This window comes from Manacus vitellinus, unplaced genomic scaffold (assembly GCF_001715985.3).
Source record: "Manacus vitellinus isolate BGI_N305 unplaced genomic scaffold, ASM171598v3 scaffold_0_pilon, whole genome shotgun sequence".
NCBI classification, from domain to species: domain Eukaryota; kingdom Metazoa; phylum Chordata; class Aves; order Passeriformes; family Pipridae; genus Manacus; species Manacus vitellinus.
The window spans coordinates 36235307-36246896 of record NW_021938789.1 but is presented as its reverse complement, the minus strand read 5'-3'; the positions used below and the strand labels follow the sequence as shown (position 1 = coordinate 36246896).

The window sequence follows — 11590 nt, the reverse complement described above, 5'->3', positions numbered from 1 at the left end:
TAAATCACATACCAGGAAACAAACATAGCTAAAGTCAATATTAGCTGTTGTATCTGCTACAGCCTTGTGCCAGGCTTGGTAGGAAAAACTGACAGCAGCAAGAGCAAGTCTAGGATGGCTTCTGAGACCTAAAAGTCATGTCTACTCTGTCTGGAATAATTGCAGGAGTACCTAAGCTACAGCTGTCTTTCTCTATTAATGGCTTATAGACTATATGAAGGTTGCTTTGCCTTTTTTTCCCCTAGTGGGAAATTCAGCAGACTGGGTTCCTGTATAGGGAAGAAAGCTGATGGTAAATTACCATTGTTAATGGTTGATCAATAGTAAAGAAATCTGCTTGAGGCTGTACCTCCTCAGCAGGTATTTAGTTTCTTTGAGGGAGCTTTACAAGAGTATTTGTAACTAAGAAAATGTGTGGGGGTACACCAAAAGCTACAAATGGCACTGGGGGACAAATAGAAAGAGGAAGAAACAACAACGATGTACTACTTGGAAATAATCTCTCCTGTACCAAACTGGATGAAAGAAGTAGAAAGTGTTTGAGGGACCAGTGTGTCAGCTGTGCGAGCAAAGTGACTAGACTGCTGCAAAACAGGTATGCATGTAATTTTTTCTTGACAAAGAATAGACGTTTTTAGTTAATACTAGATTTATAATCATGTTCCTGAAAGGCTATTTTGTAAATAATTGGGAAAGTTCTATTAGAAGCTTATTCTTGATGATGATGCTGACTGAAACTCAAGAAAGTCTTTCCTATTTGAAACTGAATCTACATTCTTATCTCTGATATGTGAGATTTATGTATATGCAAACTGAGGCATGGAGGGTGATCTTTTCAATTAAGGTTGAATAATCTTACCTTCTCTTTCTAGTTTTCTAATTAGTTTGCCCTCTTTTTCTTGCCACCCCCTGTGTTAGTGGGTCAAGTAGTAACAGTGTGCAGAGCAGACAGGAGGGAATGCTGTGAAATGGGGGAAGAATGGAGAGGAGAATCCTCTGTTTTACTTGGAAATTACCTCTAGATCAAGCATTACATCAAAGTAATCTGAAGTGTGAATAGTTTCTTTAACTTTTGTGGTGTCTTTTTCATATGTGTGCCAGCATGTCTCTAATGTCTGAGTCTTTACAGCTATGTAACTGTGTTGGGAACATGGTTCAGGGTAGCTTTTTCTAAATCTTGGCACCCAAGGGTGTTACAATTAGTATTCAACATATTCAGGATTGCTGGTCTAAGAAGCAGAAAAATATAAATACATATATAGGTATATGGAGATGTTACAGCCTGTTTGTTTCTCCAGCCTATAGATGTTACACTGAAGTAGTGAGTGCTTAGTCACTTTCAAAAACAGTTTAAGGTCAGCCAAAGTAGTTTTTGGATATAAATTAATAGGTCACTCTTCAGTTATTGCATGCATGAATGCTGATTATTATGAAGGTGAAGCAAAAGCTTTCTGTGTAAAAATCAGGCTTTGGAGATCTATATTAACTGAAAGTACTGATTCAGGGCAGAATGAGGCAGAATTTTTGTGGCTTTTTTCCAGAAACAAACAAGTCTACATTCCCCTAAGAGAGATTTCCTTACCTCCGTGTCTCACATATATATATATAGTTGAAGAAATGTTGAACGAGCCAAAGGAAAGTAGTTTATATACCAGTTTAAGAGGAAGTAAAGCATGTTTAAGCTTAATATGGAATCTGGGGAGAAAACTTTTCAGGCTATCTGTAAGATGTTCCAAACTTGTGGCTTTCTTTCGAAAAATAAAAATCCATAGTATTTTAGTATCTTTAGTAGACTTGGTTCTCCTGTTGTATGAACACAGACAGCTTGATTTTATTTATTTATTTTGAGTTGAAAATGATGTTTATTAGTTCTAGCATCTTCTACGTGCAGGAAAGATACCGTCTGAAGGTGAGCTAGATAAGCCAAGCCGATGATGTCAAAGGAGGTAATTACACTGCCACTTCTTCCTTTGATTTCTGGCATCATGGTTTTGTCCTTTTCCCCCTTTGCAGTCCTTTTGGAACTGGCTCCCCTTAGGGTGTCAGTTAGCTCAATAAGCGGCAGAGAACTGACTTGGGAACAAGAAAACTCAATTAACATTCTAACTAGCCTCAATACTTATTTGGAATGCATAGGGAACGTTTTCTTTCTGCCCTTTCCCAAAGGTGTATAGTTCCATGGACAAAGTCAGTGTAGGACATGCTGCCACTAAGAGGTGGCGATTCCATTGCTTTCTACTTCTTCCTTCCTGTTTCCAACTATGTTTCTGATCCACTTTCAGATGCTTGGACGCACTTTTCTTGCTGCAGGGAATTCAGTTTACAGAAGGGTCCAAGAATTGCCAGAGCAGACATGAGTAACAGGAAGGGTCACATAGTTACAAAAAGGGGCAAAAGGTTATATGGGGCTTTTAATTTTTGTGGTCAAATAAGAAAACATGTTCAGTCAGAATAGCCACATTTAACCTGAAACGTGAACATCTGCACAAGCTCAAATTAATCAGTTCAGCTAATTTTGAGGAATATGCAGGACCTTGCGTATCTAAATAAGCAGGAAGCTGATACAGAGATAAGAAAGTAATGGGTTGTGTTTTGGTTTTTACACATGTGAAAACAGAGCGGACCAAAGAATCTGTGTTCTGTCGGTGTTCTTCAACGCTGTGCTTTTAGGAGATGATTGAATATTCCTGCTGTCCCTGTTTTGGGGGCTCTAGGTTATATAAGCTGGCTTAAACAATAAAGGGTGGAAGTACTGTAAGCATTCTGCTCATCAGCTTTTGTGACAGGGATAAACATCCCAGTCATCTGACTAGTCTTGGGCCTGGTGCTAGATTCCACGTGGAAGTAATGAGACTACATGGACTTATATGCCTGTATGAATTGCCTATAGATATGCTTGATGTTACCAAATGAGGTTTTAGTAGGATGGAACTCTTCTGTAATGGGTAGGACTGCTGCAGGAACTGCATCTCTGTTCTGGGTAATTTACAGCCTGAAAGCAAAGACTTCATTAAAACATAAGGTTGATATTTGGTTAGTACTCTAAGAAGCATTAGCGGAAATTACTTCCCTAGATTTGATCTATTAGTCAGATAAAGCTCTGTACAATAGATTTTATGTAACTTAGCTTGTTGCTGTCTGGTACTAGAGAATCTGTTTGTAGTTATGACAGATTGCAGCAGTCTTTAGTTCTAGCATGCTGTGTGGAAAAGGCACCTCAGCAGGCTGTTGAATTGGCTTCTACTTCAGCATAAAATCTTATACAGAAGTTGGCACTGCACAAACAACATGAAGTTTGCTTTAGTGCACAGTGAGGGAAGGAAACCGGAATTCATGCAGCCCAACCCAACCTGCATGCAACCCTGCATCGGTGGGCAGATGCAGGGCCAGATTGGCTCAGTCTGTCTAAAATGAGTCTTTCTCATTTTAGACTTGCAGTCCTGTAGTCTGAAGTATTGATGCTGCTGTGCTAATCCTGGAGATAAATAAGGCTTTGCTCTTGCATAGAATTTTAACTAAGGCCATAGAGAGATACCTTTTCTTAGTAGTTAAAAGGAGACCTGTAGCCTTTTTAAGAAAGCAGAATAGTTACCTGAGGTCACCTACTGCAGAAAGCATGTAAGTAGATAGCTGAAGAGCATCAGATTCGTGTGGCAGGCTAGAATGAAGTGTACTCATGGCTCTGACTTCTCGTGCATTCTGCATAACTGGATTTTGTTATAGCGTTGCAGAGGCAGTGGGCTGAGAAACTAGTAACAGATTTCTAAAACAGATGGTGTAGTTGCAGCTCTCTGTATATGTGAGGTGTGTAGGATCTTTGTTGGGCAACTATCAACAATGGTATCAGGTCTGGTCTCGTGCAGGTGAACTTAATGCTGTGACTCTGTTTGAAAGGGAAAACTTGAAAAGAAATCTGCCTGGCACTCCTGGCAGTTTTGGAGGCAACATGTTACAAACATAGCAAGAAGTTTCCTTGCTGTGGATGGCAAAACAGCCTTTAGCAGCATTCCATAATCTGGCTTTGAAGTGTACTGGAACCTTGCATATTATGTACATATAGCATACTCGTATCAGAGTACCTTACAGTGGCAATGGGTATCTGGCTTATTCTGTCTCAAGATATTTGAAAGTAGGATGAAACCTTCCAGAATGAGGTCTTTCAGGTTTGAAAAGGATGCCTATTTACCCTTATTTCTCTTTTTAGCTACCAAGAAAGAGCACAAAGAGGAAATTAGGCTGCCTTTACTTAAAATGATTTTAAATTTAAAAGTCTGTGTGTGCTCCTAAAACAGTTATCCACAGTTACCTTACTGACTCTAGCAGTATTTGAAAGTGTTTACCTCGCTTATGGATGTTAACAGAGCAAGTAATAAAAAGAAATAGCTTCAGAAATTCTAGTGTTTCAACTGTATAGGGGTTTTATGCTCTTCTCAATTCTCTGCCTTCCTTTTCTGTAGGCACAGTTTGGCAAAATTCCTAAATGTAACTTCCGTTTGGGTGGAAGATCAGTGTGGCCTTGACTGAAGTCTGTTAAACCAAAAACTATTAATAACAGTTGTACTCTTACCCCCTCAGTGCAGTTCATCGAGGTCAGGAATGAGGCAATATGGCTGAGCATCAGTGCTGTGTGGCATTGCTTTATGCAGTAGTAGGTTTTTTCCATTAATTTCAGCTTGTAAGCTACATAACGTGAAAAGCATTTTCTGTGGCTGAAGCTGAGACCAAGCAAACCTCCATGCTCTGATGTGCAGACTGACTCCCTTTGTATTGGTAAATAAGGTTTCTTGTCATTGCAGCCATGCTGCAGTTGTGCTCCTCAGCCTCTTGCCGTAGTGCAATGAGCCAAGTTGTGTGCCATGTTGTATCTCTGGGGAATGGGCAGATTCTGGCTTGAGATAGTTGTTTTCTTCAGGTTGAATCTCTGTGGTATCTTGATTTCATATACGAAATGAATTTTATTGTAGTTGGAGATCAAGTCTCAGTAATCTATGGCTGTTCAGTAAACCCTGAAATGTCTCAGAAAAAGGGGAAAAATAATGGAACAACATAAACCTTGTCTTTCAGTTGCAAGACTTAAACTTAGGGAAAATCTTAAATGATATTGTCAGGAATAGACCAAAATGAATTGGCTTTCTGTTGTTTAGAGAAGGATGTGGGAGGGTGCAAACCTTGTGCTTTTGAAGCACTGTGCTAGAGAGAAGGGTAACCCATTGTATTTTATTGCCACTAAGAGCATCGGACAAAATAGTACACCTGCCTTACAATAAGGATGATCCAGGCTGTGTACAAAGAAATTTAGGAGTAGTTAAGCCTTGAGGCAGACTGCTGAGACAAAGTTTTGTGTTCTCTTTCTGCAAAATTTTGAAAAAAGATTGGATGAAAATTGGTGTGGCTATTCCTGCTTTAGGATCAGCAGTGACACTGGGTTTAGGTACTCCTTTGGAGTTCCTTTTTGGTTGGAGTTAAATGATTGCACCCTGGATCCTGTAAATGCTGAGTAAAAGTTGTATTTGCATAATACCTGTTTCTTCACTTAAATGAACCTGCAAAGTAAGTACACTATTTTAACATCTTGTGTTTCTAATCCGTAGCTGGTCCTCTTCAGAGTTTGACTTGAATGAAATCCGCCTGATAGTTTACCAGGACTGTGAGAGGAGAGGCAGACAGGTCTTATTTGATTCCAAAGCAGTCCGCAAAATTGATGAAACTGTGGTTCAGGTATGAAATGTTAATTTTGCTGTTGTCCTAATAGGACAGTGTCAACTTGTTAATCTTGTGATCTTTGCTTTATCTTTTGCTATTCTGTGATAGCTGCAATAAGAGTGTGTTAGATTCCAAAAAGCCTGGGAACATATCTGGTATTTGGTATTTATGATATAAATGCGTTATTGAAACTTAACAACTTAGACCTGATTTGCTTTCTGGCAAAGAAATCTATGCTCCTTTAAACTGAGTATTTCTTGAGCCTTTTTAATGTTGACTGGGTTTGCTTTTTGTTGTTAGCCCTGGCTGTGCAGTCCCCTTGTTCCAGTAATGTCTACCACATGTCTGAAGGTGCTTTTCTTCCTTTGGTGTTTTGGATTAGTCAAGTTGTTGTCTTTATATGAATTAAAACAACTCCCCTGGCTAACCATGCCATATTGTGAAGAATGACACATGGTGATATATGACCATGTAAGTTTTGGTGACACACATAGAAGCAAGAGCAAATGCTGACAAGATGCAAGTTCTTTTTGCTGTTCTCCAGGCACACAAATTGTGGAGTAATGCTTTCAGCAAACTTAAGTGATTTTAAGGTAACTAAACCAATAGTGTTTCCTGTTTTGTTGTAGTTTTGCTTGTGTTTTTTTTCTTACTACCTCCATGTTTCTCTTTTATATTGAATTATTTCAAATTTTTGTTTGTTTTGAAGTTTTTTTAGAACTAACAGCTTCATCTTATTAGACTACTATGGTTTATTGTAGAACTATATATATAGCTGTATAAGCTATATAAGAATAGTCGTGACTTGTAGAAATTACTTATCAAGATGCTTAAAAAGCGACAATCTCTGTTTCAGTCACACTGTAAATATGCCATTGTGCTGAATCAGTAAGACTGGTGAGCATCATCAGCTGATGTCTGATCATCTACTTAAGAGGGTAAATGGGTCAGACTGGTCTGTTAATCTTGCTTCCCCCCTCTTCCCCCCGCCAAAATCAAGGTCATTACTTTGTATCTCTAAGTTGGTTTAAAACACACAGCATGGGAAGAAGAAATATATTTCTGGCTTCATTTAAATATTCAAACTATTCCACTTACTTGAATACTTTAAACTAAAAGTTAACTAAAATGTATCCGATCAGAAACTCCATGCAACACTGACATAAAACAGATTATAGCCGCTCTCATAACACGTGATACAGACTATAATCTCTTTTTCAGCTAGACACTAAACTAGGTACCCTTTTAAAACAGCTAAAGCACTTAGAATGCAGTGCAAACACATAGATGTTAAAAGTGATTTTGAGTGTCTGGTCGTTTGTTTGATATATTATCAAACAGCAAACTTAAACTTGATTCGTTTAAAATTGAGGCAGACTTACTCTCAAACTGAGTCCTGTTTAAACTGAAATCAAGAAGGTGTGTGTATACTGTGCATTCATGCATTTTCCTGAAATACAGTAAAGCTTATTTACATTGAATATTCAAATACATTGTTTGCCTTTAACCTGTTAATTCTACCAAATGATGCATTATTCACCCCTTGTTTCTGTTGGTTGTTCTTCTCTTTAAGAAATCTGTTAATCATTTGGGAAGCAAAAGTTATGTGCAATTTGAGTGATTAATTGTGCAAATGATTACAAGAATTGGTTTGTAAGCAACCCATAAGCTGAGATTTTGTTTACATAAACTTTGGTAAATGTTACAAAGAGTAATTCATAACTCTCGGGAATGATCTTTCCATGAAACTGGCTAATTACTCAGACTGTATGTGATACTATGAAACCTATCTGCCATTGTAAATGTGATGATAGTTCTCCACTTGCTCTGATGCTGGCATTTTATAAAATATTTTAAAACTGATATAAGACCAAATAAATTTGTGTTTTTTAATTTCTTTTGTTTTCCTGTGGTTTTAAGAAAATTCATGCCATGGTACGTTTAGAGATGGGAGTTCTTATATTGACTTTAATAGTTTTTATCGTATTGTTCTGTTTTGACATAGAAAATGGCAGATGAGGCTTCTGTAAAGACTTGTGCCAAGAACTGCCAGGCAAGCAATGGGAACAACCATATTTCTTCCCGCAGTCCCACAATAAGTTGTATGCAGAATATCAAAGAACAGATACCGAAGTATCAGGTAATATTCATTACTTTTGTTGCTTTTATTTATTCACTTTACTGAAGAAGTTAGTTTATAAAAGCATTCAGTTACATACATTGAATGACTTACACTTCTGTTGTATTATAAGTTAATCTGAACCTTGAAATATCTGTCCTATCCTTGAAGTGGTGTAGAATAAAAACACGTGGGTGCATCTTTACCTTTTGGTCTATCTTGGTCTTATTTTTGAAGGAACTGTGAAATCTAATCTAAAATCTAATAACATTTTGTCAATGTCATAAGAACCACTATACTATTCTCTGTTCTTGTCTACCTATGCTTCAGGTTAGTTCTGAAGAAGCTGTTGAAAGAGTAAATTAAGAGTCCCTTTAGTCTGTTTTTTAAGAGAGCTAATTTTTAGGTACTCTGACTGTTTCTCACTAAAAGCATTATTAGCATTTTAGCTAGAAAAAAGTAATTTGCAGCATGTATGGATTAAGGTGGGAAAAAATATATTTAACTGGAAGGTAAGTGATTTCCCTCAGAATTAACAAACTTCTCTTCATATTTGCTATTGATGATCAGTCTTTGAAACAAAATAAGCAATTGGTCTGAAGACTGCCTTTCTAAGTATAATCACAAACTATTTTCCAATAAAAAATGTTTCCAAGAAGCTTTCTATAAGGGCAGGGAAGGAGAATATACTAATTTGGAAAAGGAAGTAGTTTGTTTGGGGATCCAAACCACAGAATCCAAGTCCTGTTAACACCTGCAGGTTTCATCAAACACTCTGCTATATGGGAATGTTGCTGGACACAGCTATTTCTTTGGAAATGCAGTAGATCTTTTTTCCTCTTTCTTGCCTTTGGAGGTCCCCCTGGAAAAAGGGTAATAATGCCCATCTAGTGAGCAAAATGGAATACATCTTCTGGCTGTCCTTACTTATCCTTGCATTCGGTGTGTTAAAACCACACTGATCTTACTTTCCATTCAAAATGTAGCACTATGACACTATATTAAATTGAAATGCCAAGTTATTTTTGACTTTGCTCTTCCCATCTTGTCTGTGTAGTACACCAGGCCAGCCTCTGATGTCAATATGCTGGGAGAAATGATGTTTGGCTCAGTGGCAATGAGTTACAAAGGCTCCACCTTGAAAATTCACTACATACGGTGAGTGTCCTTTTCTGTGATGCACTCTCTTGTCAGGCACTTGGAATTGATGATTCACTGAAATGACTGTTTATCCTTTCAGCTCTCCCCCACAGCTGATGATAAGTAAAGTCTTCTCAGCCAGGGTAGGAAGCTTCAGTGGAAGCAACAATAAGTAAGAAGATTTTTTTTTTTTTCTTCCGTGTCCAATGCAGTTGTCTGTCTGTCTTTCTCCTTTTGTAGTCCTAGAAAAGAATTAGGAGTGGCAGCTGTGGAGAAGGGTTCTGTTAATAGATCCTAGTCAGGCTACCCAAGCTTTTAATAAAGAAAAATCTCTACAAATTTCTGCTTCTTAATTTGTCCAGGGCATACAGTAAAGTTGAGAGGTTAGGTACTTTGAACAATCAAAGCCTCTATATCTTCCTGCTATCAGAAATGTGAGGAGGGTACATTTGTTGAGAGTGCTTTGTTTCGTTATATTCCACTTCTGTTTCCTTCAGCAAATCCACTGTTTCTCATCTGTTCTGTTTTTTTCCTTGTCCCCAAAATGGGCAAATGTGAATAAACTAAATCCCAAATGTGACATAAAGAAACTTCTAATAATTTAGAGAGGAAGCGTATATAAGGAATAAATGCCTGTTTCATTCCAGTTTCAGAAACGTACTTGTCCTTGAATTTGATTGTAAAGTTTGTGTTCAGCCTTCTTTATTTATAAAATGAACCTTATTCTTAAGCTCATATCAATGCCTATTGATCGCATTCTTAAGGAACACTGGCTTTTCCCCCTGTTTTAGCTTGCAAGATAGCTTTGAATACATCAACCAAGATCCCAGCCTGGGAAAACTGAGCTCAAATCAGAATGGTTTGGGAACCTGTCGCAGTGGAAGTAATTTAGGTAAATATTTCCAGGTTCTATGTCTTTCTGACAACATAAGGCCATCTGTTCATTAAGTTTTAAGGTTTTTTTCCCCAGTACATCACCTCCTTGTGTTTTTTACTTTTTTTGTACTTTTTTTTTAACTTTTTTTTTTTGCCTTTTTTTTTTTGTGTGTGTGTGTGTTTTTTCTACATTGCTTTTGTTTCCTAGGTGTGTTACAGCTGTGTAGCAGCAAACTGCTGCAGGGTGTGTCTGAAGGAGGTCCCCTCCGGCTCATCCGCAGTGCTTCTTTCTTTGCAGGTTTGTGTGGAATGCCAGCCACAGTGTGATCCATCCATTTGCACACACAAATCCAGTTCCTTCTGTATCCTTGCAGGACATACATAATTACTCTCTAGAAACAGAGGGCTAAAATAGTGACAGCAGAAGTATCTGGCATATACTTAAAAAATCTTTCTTCAAAAAAAATGGCTAAACTGATTGGTTTTGGTCCATATTTATTTTCTGAGTACTATGTTTAATTTTAAAGATATTTTTATGCAGTGTTTTTAATAATAAATTAGCCCTTATATTTCTTAGAGAACTTATGTTTCCTGGCTTATTGCTGGTTTCTTGCTAGCGTGCAGGTGTCTTGCTGGTGTACAACTTTTTCTTCTCTTGCCTCTTGCTACCTTTTTTTTTTTAATTTGATGGCATATATTCAAAATTTAATTTTTGAGCTAAATCTAGGAGGTCCTAAGGTTTTCTTCTTTAACAATGTTAATTTCTTTAATTCTCAAAACTTTAAGCTGCATAAAGTCTGCTTTTACAGGCATAATGATGACCCATGCAGGTGGGTAGATCTTAGGCCCAATTACTTCTCTTAACTGCAAAAATACAAACTGAAATACCGATGCAGTTTCTTCACAGCCTTTGCGGATCTTGCATGCTCTACGATTTGAGTGACTCTGCACTACTAACACTTCAATGTAACATGACATAGGCTGAATGCTTCTTACTGTGAGGCTTTGAGGACAGTAAATCTCTGCTTGGGGAGCGAAACAGAAGCTTTTAATGGACCTTGTGTTTGACTATTTCACTATGAAGTTAACCTGTGTTAAATGACAATTTTGCACACAAAAAAATTTGTCAAGCGTGACAGGTGAGCTTACCACGAGCCCTCACTTTCAAAGCATATCTGATTTCTGATAATGCAAATAATGTATTTGTATTCTTAAGCTCCTTAGAGATGTTTTTACATTTGCGTTGGGGCAAATAACCTTCCTCTCTAGTAACATGATACTCAGTATAGGTATGCTGTTTGCTGCCGCCTCTGTTCACACCATACTGCTGATTTGCAGTAAGAGTAAAGGATGTAATTCTTTTCCTGTATGACCTTTAAACGTAAACATTTTTTTAAATGCTGACAAACAGTATGATGAGTTATGTAATATTTTCTATTGATCTGTCTGTTTGTTTTAGCACACAGCACACCTGTCGATATGCCTAGCAGAGGACAAAATGAGGACAGAGACAGCGGCATTGCTCGGTCAGGTATCTGCTGTCTCTTGTTTGCATGCTTTTGTAATTATGTTACAATTCTTCAGTGCAGTGATTCACCTGAAAGATAGGCACCTTATGACCTGTAAACCACAATGGTTTTGATCTGCTAGGTGGTTTTCCTTCTACATTTGCCCCAAGCCTTAATGCAAGAATATTTGTAATTCTATTCTTTGTTTACAGCTACCATGTTCTGGGTCCTTAACCAATTTCTC

At 37.7% G+C, this 11590-nt stretch overlaps 1 protein-coding gene across 3 annotated transcripts in view; it reads left to right on the top strand.

Annotated features, from left to right (window-relative positions):
* The first annotated feature begins 410 nt into the window (after window positions 1-410).
* FNIP2 (folliculin interacting protein 2) overlaps window positions 411-11590 on the top strand; it is a 33479-nt gene continuing 22299 nt past the window's right edge. The window contains exons 1-8 of one of the 3 annotated variants that reach the window (XM_018071193.1): window positions 411-595; window positions 5592-5718; window positions 7709-7843; window positions 8880-8980; window positions 9063-9134; window positions 9754-9854; window positions 10047-10136; window positions 11298-11369. In XM_018071193.1, the coding sequence (XP_017926682.1) occupies window positions 411-595; window positions 5592-5718; window positions 7709-7843; window positions 8880-8980; window positions 9063-9134; window positions 9754-9854; window positions 10047-10136; window positions 11298-11369 (883 nt within the window). Of the gene's footprint in view, window positions 596-5591; window positions 5719-7708; window positions 7844-8879; window positions 8981-9062; window positions 9135-9753; window positions 9855-10046; window positions 10137-11297; window positions 11370-11590 lie in introns of those variants that run through there. The other 2 variants (XM_025894919.1, XM_025894921.1) reach the window with 2 other exon arrangements.